At 39.4% G+C, this 20,702-nt stretch overlaps 1 protein-coding gene across 1 annotated transcript; it reads left to right on the forward strand.

The window, feature by feature from the left end:
* The first annotated feature begins 19,068 nt into the window (after positions 1–19,068).
* LOC125100946 (grpE protein homolog 1, mitochondrial) lies at positions 19,069–19,903 on the forward strand. Its single transcript, XM_047731498.1, has one exon. The coding sequence runs from the start codon at positions 19,084–19,086 to the stop codon at positions 19,732–19,734; it is 651 nt and encodes a 216-aa protein (XP_047587454.1). The 5' UTR covers positions 19,069–19,083; the 3' UTR covers positions 19,735–19,903.
* The last annotated feature ends 799 nt before the right edge of the window (positions 19,904–20,702 follow it).

The raw sequence follows: 20,702 nt of genomic DNA on the forward strand, positions 1-20,702 counted from the left end.
TGTATCCAGACATAGAATTTTTGTGCACATTTTTACTCTAGTTTAAAAATAACTCATACTAATTATTTTTAAATAGATTCCTGAGTTCCTTCAACTGATAAAACTGGGTCTATTTTCAAATCAAGAATCTGTTTGAATACATTAAAGCAAAATAACTTTTGTCTAAATGTATTCAGTTGATCTGAAAATAGACAAAGAAATGTACAAAAAAACTTGCCAAGATATAAATACTGTAATCTTATTATATTTTTAGAACTGCCCTAAACTTCTGAAGGATTCTAAAAATGCTGGAGGATATGGCAGTCTGCAGAAATGTCGAGAAGTCAAAACTCATGCAGAGAGAATAAAAACACAATGTGAGTCTGAATAAGAAAACAATCCGTAGATCAGTACTCTGACCTTGTTTACTAAACCAGTACACTGAGGCTTAGTCATCCTCAGCGGTATTATTTCTCCAGGGCTACCTAAGAAAACTCGTGCTTCTTCCAGAAATACTACATTTCTCAATTCATTTCTTGAAATTCTTTCTGGAAATGGCCTGTAAAACTTGTTTCACATTGCTTTAAGAGGCTCATTATTAGTCTTTGGGTTTAATTTAGGGAATAGCCAAGGCAACAAATAAAATCAAATTTAGAAGTAATACTCTAGATCCAAAGTAAGATATGATTGATGAAACATTGCCTATTTTTCTAGAATGGCTCCTAGACTAGCTCCTTCATTCACTTATACAATTTTATTTTATTTAAATGGCAACATAATTGGCATGTGACATTGTGTAAGCTTAGGGATACAATGTCATATGATTGCTACTGTAGCATTATTTAACACCTCAATCATAACACATAATGGTCATGATTTTTGGTGAGAACATTAAAGATTTACAGTCTTAGCAACTTTGAGGTATGTAATACAGTATTGTTAACTATCATCACTGTGTTGTGCATTAGATCTCCAGAACTAGAGAACTAGATCTCCAGGGTCTCCAGAATCTATGCTGTGCATTAGATCTCCAGAATTTTTCATCTTCTAGTTGCAAGTTTGTACCCTTTGACCAACATGTAATCAGCATAAACTGTGCTCCTTTCTCTTCCACAGAAGTGACCCACATTTGGGTCTCAGTAGTGGGCATTCAAAGCTTATATTAATTAAGGGTCCAAAATGAGACATAAATTTGGAAAATATAATGTTGTTTTTCTTCCCTCAAACCCCCTATATTCTTGCCTCAACTCCCCATTTCAATGGAGACTCAGAAGTAAAGACAGTGGTGAATAAGAAGGAAGACAAGGATGGAGGGGAATAAGCAGATAATGCAGAATAAGGTCACTCAAATGTCACAGTAATTAGGATGGGAAAAGTATACATTCCAGAAGCCTCCAAGAGATTAATTTTTGACACAATTAATTTTGCTTTGGAAATACGAAGTGGATTTTATTCTCATCTGGATGCAATTGAATCTTCCCAGTCCTAGGGTAAATAGGTTTTTGTTTGTTTGGTTAGTTTTTGTTTGTTTTTTGTTATTTTTCTGTTTTGTTTTTTAGGTTTTTGTTTTTGGTTTTGTTTTGTTTTGTTGCTGATTTTAATATGCTGTCAGTCCAAAAGTTTTCTGACTAAATATATCAGATTTATAAAAACGCCTAACAAAATCAAATTAACTAAACACTGTTGAATGAATGACTCACAACATGGGACGTTTTTACTAAATAAATAATTTCACTTTCCACCATATTTAGCTAAGAAAAAAAAAAAAAAACAAAGAAAAATTTTGGACAGATCCAAACACTTAATGTTTATTATGAACATGTACACAATGTAGTATCAGAATTTCATGCACAGTTAGATGGAGTAAGTGATCAAAGGTCAGCACTATTTAAATGACTCAAAACAATGCTTTTTGTGCACTCCGAAATGTTTATACTCTATTCAAAGAGATTCTCTGAAGGTTGAAATGTGATAACATTTTGGTTAGAAAAACATTGCATGACTCCCCAGATAGGCTGTAGAAAAAATTTGGTAAACTGAAAATACATTTCAAATCTATCATTGACCAGCTCTTTAAAAAAGGATCTTTTTAAAAAGTATTCAAATTTATCAGGCAGATCATTCGCAGTTTCTCGGGAGGAAGCAAGAAGTGACAGCATGTGCTGATGATGATATTTACAACTGACAAGGAAACACTGTGTGACACTGACAGTTCAGAGAAGTAAAGTTGTTATTTTCATGTTGCTTCAACGTAAATCTCTGTAGCTATATTCAATATGTCAATATCATCATATCTTGTTAAGACCCACAATGGCTTCCAATTTCAACAGAGTCATGTCACTGAAATCTCTATGAAGTCCTAAGGCATCACAGAAGTAGGACTGGGGTCCAAGTGCAGAAGCCCAAACAGAATGCAGGTGTTGTGTTGAGAAGAATTCAGAAAGGGTCGTATGATGAAGATTCTAGACAGAACTTCAAAGAAGTTCTTCCAGTTTACTGTGGAAGATCCACTTTTTTCTTGAAAACCAAAGTGATCAACCACCAAAAGATATTTCACTAAGGCTCTGTAAATGTTCATCACAATCTTTTTCAGGGAAATTTCTTGAAAATTTTATTAAGGACATTTCTACATAACTGAAAATTCAGAGATGATTGTAAAAATGCATATTCTAGACTTTGTTTATAGAAGTAGGTTGGGGGCACCTCACTGGCTCAATGGGTAGAGTGTGGGACTCTAGATCTTGGGGTTGTGAGTTCGAGCCCCACAACAGGCATAGAATGTGCTTAAAAAAAAAAATAGAAGAAGGTGGGATGTATATTAACCTAACAGTGTAAGAGATATAATCTGTCCTTTTTCTCCCCCTCAGTTAATTTATTTTTCTGTTTGTGGCTGACATATATCAATCTGTTTTTATATTAATCTTGATAAATTCACTTCTTAATTTTAATAACTTATAAACCTCTTATTTGACCAAGCAAAGAGTTATGTTCCTTGGGAGTATGTGACCATCTAGTTAAAGTACCAGCCATGTTTTCATTTGCCTTCTCTCTTTTGCCCTGAATCTCTCCCCTTCTCTTCAGTACTGCATGGGATTTGATTAAGTAATTACACTTTGCTCCAGGGTCTGTTTTCCAGGGACCCCAGGATAAAACAGAACTCAAATTTCCTTTCCTGTTTAATGACTCCCAAGGCTCCTTCCAATTTTAATATGCTTGCCCAAAGCATAATGCCAAAATGTGGTGTTGCTGAGAGCTAAACCAATCTGTCTCACCATTATCGCCACGTTCCCTCTAGTCAAAACTTGACCCCTGAGTCTGTTTTTGCCTTGTCCTAGCTCCATTCCAAGAAGCCCCCCCTGTCTCTCCCTGGGAACCAATTTTAAAAAGAAAGAAAAAAAAAGAATTGCCTTTTCCTCATGAACAGCTGTGGGCAGAATTTGTCTTGTGCTATTCTACGAATAGAAATAAACACTCAGAAGTTAATTTTCAGAACAACTGGAGATCTTGCTAGAGAATGTTTATTGACAAGCCATTTCCTATTTGAAATTCTTTCCTTTCCCTGATTTCCACCCTGTCATCTACTTTTTCCTTTGCTAACTTCTCTAACCACATCTATTTAATGTCCCCAGCTACCCTATCCTCTGGTTTCAGAAGCACTTAGTGCATCCACATTCTTGGAAGCTCTCCCTATCTATCCCTTCTCCTCGAGTCTCTTTAAAGTGTCCACCCGCAGAGGAAGACTACAAAGGCATTTGGAGTCTCATAGATTGTGCTCAGATTCTGTATCTAACAGCTTTCTGTTCTTTGGAAATTCTTCTTTCCCCAGTGTGTGGTTGTCCTGAAAACTGCCCATGGGTCCCTTTGGGGGAAGGATTGGAGAAATATATACCCGTTTTACTTTACTCCACTTATCATGCTTCCCTTTCAAACATACGGCTCTGAATGTGTGGATTAATTTATATCTGGAGTCAGGGAGAGGAATCTTGGCTTTCCATTATAGCTGCTGACATCATCCTTCAGTTTCTCAGACTTTTATATTTTTTGATAAAACAAATCAAGCAACATGATTAGTCACCTAAACATTTCTTTGTCTTTTTCTGTCTTCTCCAAACACCATTGCTGTGGGTCCCGTTGGGTGGAACATTATGACCCTTGTCCCTCTGCCACATGGTTCTCTGTTCCCAAGTTACATCTACTCTGCCTCGAACAGTTACTTTCTGCCACCTGGTCTGGTCATGAAATGAGGGGTAGTAGGCACAGACCTGTTGAAAAGAAAAAGACAAGACACCCTGGGAGACCCCTGCTTCAGGTGAAGTCTGTGTGGGATCTCCAGACGGGAGGGCTTTATCCTCCTCCGCTGCAGGCGAAGGGGACGTCTTCCGCTGGCCAGGAGAATTCTGGGGAGTGAAGGCATCCAGATTATTAGACATGTTGATCTAAAATGCCCTTTCCTCACTCTTCTATAGGGCCTCAGCCTCCATAGAGAAGATCTTCGGTGTCCATTTAGTCTTCTTTGCAACATGCTGTGCTGATAAACAGGTATTACGCCAGATTTTTAATATAATCTCCCCTGCGTCTGAAGGAAGTTCCCCTTCACTTTAAAGCTGTCAGAGAGGCCCTTGGGCTTTCAAAGCATGATTTAAATTGGCAAGGTGTTGCCCTAGCCTACCTTTTTTTTTTTTTTTTCTGAGCCCTCCACTGCTAACAACAGTATTCACTTGCTATCACAATTTTTATTACCCTTCCCCCATACTAATCAGACGCAGCAGCCGCCCTCTCTGATGCCCTGCTTTCCACCTGCATGCGATCACAGCTATCAATAGGTGGGAGCTTTAGTAACTGTTACTATTACAGGTGGGAAATCAAATTCCAAAATCCTATCCCAAGAGACTGCTTTCCAAGGCCAGTTATCTTAGCCTAGATGCCTAGAATTCTGTCGGACAAAGCTCACATTCTGATCTCGTGAAGCAATAAGGAGGGAAAAGGGGAAGGCAGGAAAGGAAAAAAAAAAAAAATTTAAGTTTGTGCATTACCAAGCTGGCCACGACTTCAGATGAAAACATAGCTGGTTACGTTGATCTATGAAATGTCTCCAGCAGGGTAACATGGAACACTTACTTCTCAGAACATTCTGTATGGAGCTGGGGGAAAGGAGCAATGTATCTGCCTGCTTTTCTCCATCCAACTGTTTAGAGATCACTCCACTGGACATTAGTATCAGTCTGTCTGTGTAGCTGCTGAAGAAGCCAAGGCTTCTGTGGGTCCAGTAGGACCCAGATGCTAGAGGTCCTGCGTCTCCCACTGCCAAAGTCCCTTACCCTTGGTAAAGGCTGTTAACGTCAGCTGTGTTAGGATGTGATACTATTATGGTGGCAGCTTTACCATCACAACACGAAATAAACAAAATTAAAAAGAAAAAAAAGTCGGTGGATAGAGAACAAGAACGGGTGGTCATCAGTGGTCGGGGAAGATCTCTCTGAGAAATGATACTTGAGCAGAAGTGAGGGAAGTTGTTACTGACATTCTATCAAGAGCATTTATTCAACACATTTTTGTGGATACAAAGGACCTATGAGGCACAGAAATGTGAAAAGGGCACTCACAGTTGCTGCCTAAGATTTACTGTCCAGGATATAACAGAAAGAATGAAGAAAATAAATAGATGTATAGGTTAAAAAGGATTTCAAGAGTTTTGTATGACACCTCAAACTCAGGTGTATGCGTGGATATCTACCATTTTTTTGTGAGTGGGTTTTATAAAACCACATAGGAGACTACCTTGCCAGTAATTGTGGGGCTTACGTGCTTAGTGATTGTCAATGTATAATGGAAATGGGATGGCCTCAGTTTTTCTGTGCTCTTGAACTTTACTTAGGGGCAGTTACAAGAGGCTTTTTTCTCTAATTGTTTCAGCAAGGAAGAGTTCCTTGGAAATAGTGTTTAATATATTGTATCAAAATTTCCATAATTTGACCTTGCTTTACACTGTATGATGCCTTAAGTATTCATAGTTTTGTACCTCGGTACCTGAACTGATTGTACCTTCCTATATAAAGTAGAAATGTATTTAGTGACAAGGACAGTATATAACAAATACATACTGCATGGAGAAACCAGCTGTATTTTGGTTTACAAAATGTCTCAATTTATTTTTCAAGTATTTTGGATTCGATGAAACCCAATGAGGTTTTGCCAAGAACGTTTCCCCCCTTAATTTTTGAAATCATGTGCAATTTTGCAGAAATTTACTCCATATGTTTCTTTTCATTTACACTTAAATCACCAAAATATTGCTTTGTAAGATCATTTGATGTCCAAGAAGCCATTTGAATTAGTCCAATACCATTTCTTAAAATTGAGAAATAATTCATATACTATAAAATTCATCCTTTTAAAGTGCACAATTCAGTATTTTTTCATATCTTCTCAAAGATGTGCGACCCTTACCACTGTCTAGTTCCAGAACCCAGTACAAGTTTTAAAACACATTGCATTAATAAGACATTGAATTTTAACAGTAAGAAACATATGAAGAACTGCATTGTGTGTTTCACCTTGAGGCTTCTGGTCTGAAACTTAATGTGAGTTTTTGCTGTAAACAAGAGACTTGTTCCAGCCCTAACACTGCTATCATAAATCAGAAAATTCCATATTTAGTGGAGAGTCTTCAGAGTTAAAGAGTTATTGCAAGGATGAGTTTTCTCTGCTGTAATACACCCATACAGCTCAAGGTGAAAATTCTACTGCTTTCCCACTCAGACCCACTCCCCTACTGATCGTTTTTTTGACAGTTTTTTGACCTGGGAAAATCCCAGACCACTGAGTCCTGGTCAAACAATTCTTGGCTTCAAATAAAGTTCTCCTAGCTCTCACTTTCTACACCATCCAGCTAGGTCACCGCCAGAGAAATGAGAGACTACATAAGGCTGACTTTGAAGACAGAATGTTCCCCAGGTGATCTCTATGGATTGAACTTGGAACTGTCTGCTTGAAGGAATGAGAATAGCGAGTCATAAAACTTAATGTGTTATCTCAGCAAGGCCCTTCAGATAGTAGTTAAGGACATTGCCCAATCAGGTTCTTCAAGGATAAAAGATATCTCTGTCGAAGATTATTATGCCTCTTTGTCAAGTGTAGCTCCCAATTAGGTATATTGGATTTAGAGCATAGACATATACATAAAATAATACATGAAATAAAATAGCATAACTGAATGCATTTAGCCATATTTCTCAGCTTTTGAGGAATCATGAACCAAACTTTGGGACCCTAAAACCCTCACTCTTTTGGCATACTGAGTAAAAAGAAAAAAAGTTAAGCAATATGTTGTTCATAGATACAATCGATCTGTGGGATTTGGGAGATTTTTCTTCATCTTTAAGACCCAGAGTTCCATTTATAAAATTGGAATAGTAATAGCCACCCCCCAGAACTAATGTAGAATAAATGAAATGGTAGCCTGCTTACGAAAAGGTACCAGCCCAGGGCCTGGAACACCAAAGAGAAATAATTACTGAATCTGAACTGAATGTGGGCTAGTAAGCTGACTTACGATTACACAACTAGAATTGGTTTCCATACTTGTTCTTCCAGGATATAAAGGAGTGTTTTGGTAGTGACTGTTCTTTTCTGTGAATGCATTGCCTCATTTGTAAAATAAACACTATGTCAAATAAAAATGGTTTGTGTGTTTTCTATTAAGTGTCATAATGATACTACCACTTATGATGATCGTTATGAACCCATAGTAAGAAACTTCTTTCAATATAGTCTAGAAAGTTTTAAAAATTAATTTGACACAATATTTCATTAATTGCTCTCCTTTTCCATAATAAGCTTAGCAACAGTTCTTGAGCTCAACAAATCAGGCAAGTTTTGCTAGACCCTGTTTTTTCTCTTATGTCCCTAGGTTGGCAGTGCTTTTCGTCCACATGACAACAAAATGCCTGGATGAAAAGTAAAATATTCAATCATCTGCATGTTTTGTCTACACAATGCTACATGTTTTGATGTTATGTAGACAAAACATCCAGATAATTGGTTTTTTTCCTTTCATCCAGATGTTCTGGCATTATTTATACATAGCTCATGTCTAGTTTACTATTCACTGAAACAGGAAGAGAGCACATACATAAGAGGTGACTTCCAATGACATGAAAAATGTACTGGGCCTTAGATCACAGGTAAACATTTTCTTACATTGAAATAATTCATCTCTTGAATACCTATGGCATGTACTTTGCATTTTTTTACTTCACATATATCAAACATTACAAACAAAAAGATGGTTAGATACACACAGTGTTGAAAATACTGATCACAAATTATTTAAAATGAAGAGGGACAAAAGGGGAAACTTTGGTTTGATGAAACAAATCCTTTAATATCATGAATGTAGGACACAGTGATGATTACTTTCAAAAGCCATCCTGAACCACTTTCTCTCTTTCTGCGTTCTAATACCAAAGCTGAAAATCCAGATACTTCATTTCTTGGCCTCTCAGTTATGAGTGGATAGCCAAGTGACCTAATTCTTGACGATGAGATCATAAGGGGAAGTGCGCTATGAGATTTCTGAGAAGTACAGCTTGCTTCTTGATGAAAAGAATAGCTACAAAGAATTTATGGGTTCTGCTCCTTCCCTATTCTTCCTTCATTGACTATGGATGTGATACTGGAGCTGCAGCAACCATTTTGCAACCGTAAGACAGCAAGCACGAGGATGAAAAAACAGCAAACAGTGGCGTACAATAGAGTACAACCAAAAAGAATGGGTTCTTGATACCGTTGTTGAGTTGCTGATCTATCCTTAGGTATCCCACCTCCCAACGTTTTATTCAGTAAAAAAAAAATAAATATCCTATGCTTTTAGACACTGTTGTTCATGTATTTTGTTATTTGCATCTGAAAACATTCCTTACTGATAAGGGAATACAGATAAAATGTCCCTTTGACACAGAAAAATACTATAGGGCAGGTTGTTGAACTGAGTTATCTAATCTAAAGCTGTAACTACAAAATTAGTGTGGAAACAAAATTTGAGCCCAGGTCTTTTGGCTGATATTGCCCTGTGCTCTTGTTTCCAGAACACCCTGAATTTCTGAGGACATTAAACATTAGCCAGTCAAATGCCCAGGGCTTAATTTAGAAGAAGGTAAATGATTCCACCAACCAATAAAGGGAACACTGCAAAACTGTTCAAAGATACTTAAGTCAGCCAACTGAATTGCTCCTATTTGCTACATGTGGGGCATATCAGAACAGCTTCTGAGGTTTTAAAAGCAGTAAGGTTTAAGAATCAGAATTCAATATTCTGACTCTCTTCCAACATAATAATCTCTGGGTCCCTCGGGATTTAGCTGTTGAAGAGTTTTGGTACCCGTGCATCATGAATGGGGGGTGGGGTGGGGAAAGCCATGGGTTTTGAGAGCCAGACTTGTATTCAATTCAAATCTCTGTACTTGTCTGATGTGCCACCCAGGGTGGGGTTTACCTGAGCAGTTTCCGCATCTGTGATACTGTGCTACTCTCACCCACCTCTTCAATTCTTATGAGGATTGAGTGAGATAATATATATACAACACCCATCCCAAAACATGGCAAATAACTGACTTAATAAGAAGTAGCTATTGTTATCACAGATGGATTAGGAAGACTATCAGACCCAGATGATACCAGTGCCCTGAACGGAGTCACTATTTTCTACTCAAGTGGCCTTCTCAAAGACAGCCATGATAATATTAGATTTGGAGGGTCTGATAATAGACCCAGGCAAAGATTGTGTGAACTCTCATGCCCCAAGACGTATAAGTTCAACAACAGTTGGCCGTGGCTCATGGTACTTCTATCCGGCAAAAGGCTCAGGTCAACATTGGGAATCATCTGATGACTCAGTCCTCTTGTTATATGAAAGATCCAGTGAGCCATCAGACCACCTGAACGATAAATTTTGGTTTTCAAAGATACACTTAACACAGTGAATAACTTAGTTCCATTCTACATTTAACAAGCCTCTTGTCAAAACACCTTGGTGGTTTATGTCCTGAAAAAGGAAATTAAAGTAAAAACACTAAGCCAAATGTCATGGCTACTCACACACACACACACACGCACGCACGCACACACACCAATTTCTAAATTCAAGAAGGCTCTTGTTACAGTAAATTTAGCTTACTGTGTGTTTTCACAAAACAACAACTACCCAGGAAGTTCTTTCTGTCCTGAATTCTCAAACACAAAATAAAACCTTGGGCTCTTGGTTGAAAGGTGGAAACTTCCATTTGACTCCCAGTGCCTGGAATGTGGTTGCAGTGAGAACACCAAGTCCAGCTCCACTATTTTTGCATTGTATAATGTTTTCTGTAAACCTGGCAGAGGCCCACAAAGGGAAGACAGTTGGTTTTAGGCACTGGCCTTGATTTCCTGCTTGAGACAGTGGATATCAGGAATCCATTTCTAATGAAAAGCAAACAGAGAATCACTACTTTTCCCCATACATTCCTTACATATTTATTCTTGAACGTATTCTGTGGAGACAGTTTTTTTTTTTTTTTTCCCTATGAGTTCTGCATTCAGAGGGGGTGCACAGGAAGGCCTCATCTGGAGGGCTCGGGCTGGAATAACTCACTGGAAGTTAACCCTTGTGTGTTCCCAAAGCCCTTGGACCTCTACCTCCTCTGCCTTCTCAGAGGCATCCTGGCCAGAGGCATCTTCAGTCAAGGGCCAATCAAATCAACTGTGTTCCTCAGGAGATAGAGTTCCACAGCTTTTGATATTGTCAGCCTGCCCTTAATATATTACCATATAATTCTCCATTCATTTTCATTTGATTCCTCAGGATAAAGGCAATTCATCCTTTTCTATGGCTTGGCAAACTTGTGATTTCCTAGGTAAGCTCATTATGATGGAAAAAGTCCCTGAGTCAGTGTCCAAGCCTCGGCTCTTATTATACGACGAAACTCCAAGCAGCTTACCTTTAGAAAGTTCTGCTTTGTCATCTCCAACAGGGCAACAATGGCTGCCTCAGCATGCAACAAAGCTCTGGTGAGAGATACAGGGTGGAAGTATCTGGAACAATGTCAAGTACCATATGAATAGGAGGTATTGTCTTAGAGTATATGAAGATATTCTAAAAAGAGTTCCAAAACAGGATTCTTTTTCAAATATTTATGTAAAATTTACTTTTTAATTAAGTTTACTGGGAGATACTTGTAGATGCATATGAAGGTGTCAGAAATAACAGAGACTGATGCTGTGTACCCTTAGCTAGTTTCTCGCCATGTCAGGAAGCTCCACCTGCCGTAACAAAATACAATCGACTCGGTCATTCAAACACCAGAAATTTGCTCCTCATGGTTCTGGAAGCTAGACATACAAAATCAAGATGCCAGTATGGTGGGTTTCTGGTTGACATTTCCTTTCATTTAGCCCTTGTAAAACATTGTGCTGCTTCCTTGTGGCCTCCTTGGCATCTGGTCCGGGAAATCCACTGTCACTGGAATTCTTTTTCCCACAGTGATAAAGTGTCATTTCTTTGTTCACTGCTTGACAGATGATTTCTTTGTCCTCAGTTTGCAGAAGTTTGCTTATCACATTTCTTGGTCTGAATTTCTTTAAGTTTATCCTGTTTGGATTTGACTCAGCTTCTCAAATGTGTACTGTAGGTCTGTTGCTAAACGTGTGACGGTTTCAGCCATCATTTCTCTGAGGACTGATTCTTCAGCTCTTTCTTGCCCATTTATATCAATAGCTATATCATCCGTGTCTCTAGCCGTGTCATCAATGCCTGTATATCTATGTGGATATTTTAAGGAATTGTCTCACATACTTGAGGAGATTTGGCAAGTCCAGAAACAGCAAGGCAGGCCAGCAGGTTGGAGACCATGTGGGGGTTCATTCGTTCTCTATGACGGCCTTCAGATGAGTGAACACAATTCATTCACATGATGGAGAACAAACGCTTCACTCAAACTTCACTGACGTAAAAATTACTCTTACCTTAAAGTACCTTCACAGAAACATCTAGAAGAATGTTTGACAAAATATCTGAATAACATGGCCTCACCAAGTTGCCACATAAAATCAGTCATCACAGTCCCACAGGTCTCTGAGGTTCTGTTCATATTTTTTTTTTCAGTGTATTTCACCCTTGCTGTTGTTCAGATTAATGTGTATTGTTCTATCATCACTGGACTCCTTTTCTCTGTTCCCTGCATTGTGCTCTTGATACTGTCCTCTGAGTTTTTAATTTCACTTCTTGTATTTTTAGTTCTAAAATTTTCTATTTTGTTTTTCTTTACAGTTCCTATTTCTTTGCTAACACTTTCTTTTTTTTTTTTTTTAAGATTTTATTTATTTATTTGACAGAGAGAAATCACAAGTAGGCAGAGAGGCAGGCAGAGAGAGAGGAGGAAGCAGGCTCCCCGAGAGAGCAGAGAGCCCGATGCGGGGCTCGAACCCAGGACCTGGGGTCATGACCTGAGCCGAAGGCAGCGGCTTAACCCACTGAGCCACCCAGGTGCCCCGCTGACACTTTCTTTTTTAAAAAGATTTTATTTATTTATTTGAGAGAGAGAGAAAGAGAGAGAAAACATGTGAGCAAAAGTCAGGGGAAAAGAGAAAACATGTGAGCACAAGTCCCTACTGAGCAGGGAGCCTCATGCAGGGCTTGATCCCAGGACACTGAGACCATGTCCTGAGCGGAAGGCAGACCCTTAACCAACTGAGCCACCCAGGTGCCCCATGCTGAGACTTTTTATTTCTTTGCTGAGGATCTCTCTTTTTCATGTGTCTCAAGCATATTCCTAATGTGTTTTTTTAAAGCATTTTTATGACAGTTGCTTTAAATCTTTGACAGATAATTCTAACATCTCTGTCATCTTGTTGTTGGCTTCTGTTGATGGTCTTTATTTTTTTCTTTCATTTAGATTGATATCTTCCTGGCTCTTGGCATGAGTGATTTTCTATTAAAATCTAGATGTTTTGGGCAGCTTTTATGAAACTGAAAATTACCCAAACCTCCTGTTTTAGCTGCTTTCTCTGGTGCCACTCTGGCAAGAGAAATGTAAAGGAGACTGCCTCATTACTTCTAGAAACCAGTAGATATCCAGGTTCCCTTCTTAGCCTCCTTGGGTCCTGAGGGAAGGTGATCCTTGCTATTGCTGGGCAGTTGTGGAAATTTTGCATGTATTCTTTTTTTTTTTTTAAGATTTCATTTATTTATTTGAGAGAGAATGAGCACATGAGAAAGAGAGAGAGAGAGCAGGCACGAGAAGGGGAGAGGCAAAGAGAGAGGGTGAAGTAGACTCCCCACTGAGCCAGGAGCCCAAAACAGTATTCAATCCCAGGACCCTGGGATCATGACCTGAGGCAATGGCAGACGCTTTACTGACTGAACCACCCAGGCACTCCTCGACTTTCATCTAAGTTGTCCCAACCTGGTTGGAGGGACAGAAATGCCTCGTTGCTATTTCCCACCTGGCCTTCAATGATACCATGAGGCAGAGTGTGACCTGTTACTGCTGAGCAGGGGAGGGAAGTACTGACTCTCCACTTGGCCTCTTCTGACGTCACTCCAACTAGGTGGTGGATGGCCCCTCGTTACTATTAGGTGAAATACAATCTCCTATTCAGGTTTCTCTGACACCACCCCAGCAAGTGTTTGGGGCATCCCATTATGGCCTGGTGAGGATGGAAGTCTGGAGTCTCCACTCAGCTGGTGCTGGTGGGAGACTGAGAGACACCACTCTCTGGTCTTTTGGCTACAGTGATGGGATTTCGGCAGAGGTGAGAGGGTGTGGGCGGCTTTTTTTGTTTGCACCTTTTAGCATTTCCAGGTTGCTGGCTTCTTCACTTCCAGTGAGACTTAAAAGACAAAAAGAAAACTCACAGAGTTTACCTCTGTATTGTTCCTTGAATCCTGAGGTCCCAGCCCAACCACTGTTTTCTCTCCATCTTTCAAAGTTTTCTTATGTTTGTTTTTTTTTGGTTTTACTAAGCAGGAGAAATAGGAGAAAATATACCTACTCCACATTCCTGGAGGGAAAAACTATAAAAACTCGTTTTTTTTTTTTAAAGATTTTTTATTTATTTATTTGACAGAGAGAGATCACAAGTAGACGGAGAGGCAGGCAGAGAGAGAGAGAGAGGGAAGCAGGCTTCTTGCTAAGCAGAGAGCCCGATGTGGGACTCGATCCCAGGACCCTGAGATCATGACCTGAGTTGAAGGCAGCAGCCCAACCCACCGAGCCACCCAGGCGCCCCTAAAAACTCGTTTTTAATAAGGAGAAGTACAAAGGTAAATGACATCAAATAATAATTTAATACTGTAACTACAAAGGATTATGACTTGCCATTAAGCTAGAAATCATAAAAGCAGCTTCTAACCAAGCTTTCTCACTAGAATCATATTTTACTTTGGGATTTCACTGAATTCCCATCTCAAGTTTTTTCACTTTCACATATTTTAAATGTTTTATAGTAGTTGTAGCCTTAGTCTGTGATGACATTTAAATTTTTCATTTCAAATTATAGTACTAGGTATGGCAAATACTTAATGGGCAAGTGCTTAACACCTAATTTCTTATCACCAATTCATGCTTTCTCTGGAGGAAAGTGTGCTATTTGCCCTTCTTCCACATTCCTGGCTAGTTCCCAAATTTGTCACTCATATTCATAAGCAAAAGAATACAGAGTCATCTTGACTATACTTTTTAAAAGAAGTCACACCCTGTACTAAGACCCTTTCTTTTGTCTTCTTGACATTTTATTTTTTGACATTTTAAAATATTAATAAAACTTTACATTTTTGTTTGTCAAAACTTAAAACCTAAAAGTGCTTTCATTTCCAAATCCTAGAATCCTGGAATAATTTTTGTAGTAAAAAACATAGATTACATTTAAAAGTCCAAGGTCTGAATTTTCTTATTTATAAATTAAAGGTGTCAAGTCAATTAATTATAAATTCCCAGCCAATGGTCAACTTTCTACAGTTGTAGTTGACAAAGCATGTTAGCGGCTAAAATGGAATTGGAGCTTTCCGTATCCTGACTTCTACACTGGAGTCCAGTGAGAGACATCTTGCCACCATTTTAGTGGTGAGGAAACAAGTTCATTGACAGTGTCACCTACTAAGTAAGTGGTGGATTAAACTTCTTAAAATAACATAATTTGTAGCTGGCAGAAGCAGGAGTCACTCACTTTAAGCATTCTACCTCCAGATGCAGTGTTTGTTTGTTTTCTTTTTTACTGCATCAAAACTCCCTGTCTGGGACTGATTTGAAGCTCTGCTTCCTCTCAAAGGATGAAGACCAGGAAAGTCCTAGAGAAAGAGTCTATACTGTCTTCCCCTCATTTTGCTTTGACTATGTCATGTTTCTTCTTACTATCTTACAGTGACTTATCTCCACGTTGAGATAAAGTCAAAATCCTTATAGCCTTCGAAAGCTCTTGACAAGGAGGCTTCTGCTTCTTCTTCTTCTCACAATAGAATAATGGTTCATTCCTTGGATGACTAGAAAGTGGGACAAACATATGAAATAATGATTTTCAGACATTGGATGACAAGCAGTGCAACACTGAGATTCCTGAGAAAATGAAAACAATGAGGTGATTTCCATAATAGTATCAGATCACTACCTGAACGCAATTCTAGGCTATAGTGAAAGAGGAAGGAAACTGAACACAGCCAGGTGGTCTCAGTGAGTTGGAAGGACAATGTTTGGAGGCAGAGGTGGCAAGAATCCAAAAGGAAGAATGTCAGGGAGGAGGGGACTCCAAAAAGAATGGTCTGGATATTTGTGGGCAATACTAAGGTATTTTACGAGAAAAATGCCCAAGGCTGGAGAGAAAACCACTGAAAATGTATGGGCAGAAGAGTTTACACAGAGCTAGCCACCAAGTCAGAGTAGATAGGCCTTATAATAAATGATTCATCAGGTAGAGTCCAAGAGGGTACCAACTTAGTAGTGAGAATAAATTAGCGTTAAACCACAGTGTGCTCTGACATGCTCTAACAAAGCAAAAAACCATGCCCCATAAGAATCATGCTGATTTCAAATAATACTGAGTGTAACCTAGAAATAATTTCAAATTATAGAAAGAAAAGCAAGATAGCAGCCAAAATCAAGTGGTAACCTTCATGATATCTAGTATCTAATCGTGCATGTAAGAAGACAGGACAATGCAATCTTTGAGCCTAAGAAAAAAATTCAATAGAAACAGATTCAGATATGACACTGTTAATGGAACTGATCAACAAGGACATTAAAATGACTATTGCAAATATGTTTCACATGTTCAAGATGGTAGAAAAATATATTATGACAGAAATGAAAGATTTAAAAAATCAAAAGGGAACTTATAAAGTTGAACAATTATATCTGGAATGGATTTTACATCGAATAAAATTAGATGAAGTATTAGACACTAAATTTTTTTTTTGGGGGGGATAATTTTTTATTTTTAAATTTTTTTTTTATTTTTTTTTTCAGCATAACAGTATTCATTATTTTTGCACCACACCCAGTGCTCCATGCAATCCGTGCCCTCTACAATACCCACCACCTGGTGCCCCCAACCTCCCACCCCCCACCCCTTCAAAATTCTCAGATCGTTTTTCAGAGTCCATAGTCTCTCATGGTTCACCTCCCCTTCCAATTTCCCTCAACTCCCTTCTCCTCTCCATCTTAGACACTAAATTTTTAAAAAATGGTTACTCCAGACAGCAATAGAAGCAACCAAATTAATGTGCAGAGAGGGGGAAAAAAAAACCATAATTAACAGTGAACTAGTGACCTGAGTGATAATATGTTTGATAAAATATATAGTTGAAGTACCAAATGAAGGACAAAGGTGAAGGTGAGGAGGACAAAGTGAAGACATTTGAGTAAATAATGGCCAAAGTTTTACAAATTTAATGAAACCTATAAACCTACTGGTTCAAGAAGTTCAACAAACTCCTATCAGAGAAAATATAAAGAAAATCCTCCCAAGTGATATCACAATCAAATTCCTGGAAATCAGCGAATAAAAGACAATTTTTAAAGTAGGCAGAGAAAAGAAAATCCATTAAATACAGAGAAAAAACTCAAAATGACAGCATATTCCTGGTCCAAAAATGTCAAGCCAGAAAACAATGGAGCAATATCTTTAAAGAACTGAAGTCAGTTGCTGTTCAGTTTCCCAACACCATTTGTTGAAGAGACTGTCTTTTTCCCATTGGATATCTTTTCCTGCTTTGTTGAAGATTAGTTAACCATATAGTTATGGATCCATTTCTGGGTTTTCTAGTCTGTTCTATTAATTGATGTGTCTATTTTTGTGCCAGTACCATACTGTTTTGATCACTACAGCTGTGTTATATAACTTGAAGTCCAAAATTGTGAGGCTTCCAGCTTTGCTTTTCTTTTTCAAGGTTGTTTTAACTATTCAGGGTCTTTTGTGGTTCCATACAAATTTTAGGATTGTTTGTTCTAGCTCAGTTAAAAATGTCGCTCGTATTTTGGTAGGGATTACATTAAGTGGGTAACTTGCTTTGGTAGTATTGACATTTTAATAATATTTGTTCTTCTGATCCATAAGCATGGAATTGAGGGGAGGTGGAGGAGGGGGGGATGGTATAGAAGGGTGATAGGGATTAAGGAGGGTGCTTGTCGTGATGAGCACTGGATGTTATATATAAGTGATGAATCACTGAACTCTACTCTTGAGACTAATGTTACATTGTATGTTAACTAACTGAAATATGTCAACTGAAATTCAATATTCAGCAAAAAATACTTTTAGAAATGGAGGCAAAATAAAAACTTTTTAGATAAATCACAATTAAAGGAGTTATTACCAGCAATTCTGTTACTGTTAGAACCCTAAGGGAAGTTCTTCAGATAGGAGAAAAATGATAAGAGGTGGAAATCTGAATCTGCAAAAAGGAATGAGGAAAGTTGGAGACCGTAAATAAGTGGGTGAACATAAAAAACATTTTTCTCATCTTAGTCTCTTTAGAAGAAAATTGTTTGGTATAAAAACAAAAAACATGTATTATATGGTTCATAGAATATGTGGGGATAAGACGTATGACAAAAAAGCAATAGAGGGTCATAGAGGAAAATGGAAGAATTCTGTTGCAAGATTCATAAAGCAGAGAAAGTGAGGTAGTGGTATTTGAAGGCAGAACATGGTACATTAAACATGTGTATTGTAAGCCTTTGGACACGCATAGAAAATAAAACAAAATGGCAGGAAAAGCTAGTTTTAGAGATCAGATGTAATAGTTAAAAATATACCAATAATTAAAATAGTGTAGAAAATGGAAGATAAAAGAATGAACAGGAAAGGGGACAAATAGAAAATAAATAGCAAGAGTGGTAGATTTGCTCACAATTCTATCAATTATTCCATTAAATATACAGGAACCAAACACTACAAAGAAAAGGGAGAGATTTTCAGATTAGATTCTAAAAATACTACTCTTATCTAAAAATATAGATGAGTTAAAATTGAAAGGATAAGAAAAAGATATATAATAAAAACCCTAATCAAAAGAAAGCTGAGGGGCGCCTGGGTGGCTCAGAGGGTTAAAGCCTCTGCCTTCGGCTCAGGTTGTGATCCCAGGGTCCTGGGATCGAGCCCGGCATTGGGCTCTCTGCTCAGTGGGGAGCCTGCTTCCTCCTCTCTCTCTCTGCCTACCTCTCTGCCTACTTGTGATCTCTGCCTGTCAAATAAATAAAATATTAAAAAAAAAAAAAAAAGAAAGCTGAGGTTTTTCATTAATACCCAAAAAGCAAATTTAAAGATTTTATTCATTTATTTTAGGGAGAGCGAGTGAGCATGGGGTGGGGGGTACGGCAGGAGAGAGAATCCCAAGCAGACTCCACACTCAGAGTGGAGCCCAGTGTGGGGCTCAATCTCATAACCCCAAGATCATGACCTGAGATGAAATCAAGAGCCAGATGCTTAAACAACTGGGACACCCAAGTGCCCCTGAAAAGTAAATTTAAAATCAAGGAATACGATATGGGATAGAAAGAGATTTCATAATAAGAAAAAAGATAATGTATCAGGAAGACATAAAAATCCAAAATGTGAGTGGCGGCGGCAGCGGCAGTCATGGCGGCTCGGTGTGTGAGGTTGGCGCGGCAAAGCCTCCCAGCTTACCTGTCTCTCAGAACATCTCCTCGGCTGCTGTGCACAGCTACAAAACAGAAGAACAGTGGCCAGAACCTGGAAGAGGACGTGGGTCAGAATGAACAGAAGACAGATACTCCTTCCCCAGAGAAGATACTCCTGGACGAGAAGGTCAAGCTAGAAGAGCAGCTGAAGGAGACTGTGGAAAAGTATAAGCGAGCTTTGGCAGACACTGAGAACTTGAGGCAGAGGAGCCAGAAATTGGTGGAGGAGGCAAAATTATACGGCATCCAGGGCTTCTGTAAGGACTTGCTGGAGGTCGCAGATATCTTGGAGAAGGCAACGCAGAGTGTCCCGAAGGAGGAGGTCAGAGACGACAATCCTCACCTCAAGAACCTCTACGAGGGGCTCCTGATGACCGAGGTCCAGATCCAGAAGGTGTTCACCAAACACGGCTTGCTGCGGCTGAACCCCGTGGGTGCCAGGTTCGACCCCTACGAGCACGAGGCCCTGTTCCACACGCCAGTGGAGGGCAAGGAGCCCGGCACAGTGGCGCTGGTCAGCAAAGTGGGGTACAAGCTGCACGGGCGCACCCTGAGACCTGCGCTGGTGGGGGTGGTGAAGGCAGCTTAATGGCCTCATGGGGCTCCCGTGGGTTCTTTGCGATCCCCTGCTATAGCTCTTGAGAGGTTCATCTTTGTGAATACCTTTGACCCTTTCTCTGTCCTTGTTGGAAAGCTTTAGTAACCAGTGGCTAAACAGAAAATGAAGCCGGTTGCACAGATGCGTGAATGAACTTAAATTCAAGAGTCTGTTCGTTGATTTTTAATACACCTTTAATCGCTCTACATGCTTAGAGAACAGGCCGGCGGGACACAACTGGACCCTACAGGGTCAGGAATCATGCTCTAGCTGGTTAAAGCCTAGCGACATCCAGGTACCATAAATGAGTCAGTGCCTTCGGGAACCCCACTTGGGCTGCGTGCTGTGGCTCACCGGGTCCCGGGCGCTCAGTCCGAACTTCCCTGTGCAGAAGGGAAGGCGAGAGCTTGAGCGTGTTCTTCCTGCTTAGAAAAGTTTCGCCATGCCCTCACTGAAAAACATACGAGTTCATTTGTAATTCGTTACGGTCTAGCAACGAAAATACCCAACTTCCGGCTTCCTTCTGGAGATGGGAAGTGAGCACATGCACCTGAACAGGTCTCACCAGCTTATTTTGCCCGTTACTGAATTTGACAAAATCAGTCACTTTTGCTCTTTTGTTCATCTATTTGCAGAAATGTTCAGATCTCTAGTAGCCACTTACTGATGACCGGAAGGTCTTTTCCCTAGAAAGACGGACTTGCTCAAAATCCGAGGATTGCATACTTCGTACATTTTAAATGTCAATGTTTAATTTTCAAATTTTATTTAAGAGGATTAAAGCCCTGGGCGCCTGGGTGGCTCAGTGGGTTAAGCCGCTGCCTTCGGCTCAGGTCATGATCTCAGGGTCCTGGGATCGAGTCCCGCATCGGGCTCTCTGCTCAGCAGGGAGCCTGCTTCCCTCTCTCTCTCTCTCTCTGCCTGCCTCTCTGTCTACTTGTGATCTCTCTCTGTCAAAT

The sequence above is a fragment of the Lutra lutra genome, chromosome 5, assembly GCF_902655055.1.
Source record: "Lutra lutra chromosome 5, mLutLut1.2, whole genome shotgun sequence".
NCBI lineage: Eukaryota > Metazoa > Chordata > Mammalia > Carnivora > Mustelidae > Lutra > Lutra lutra.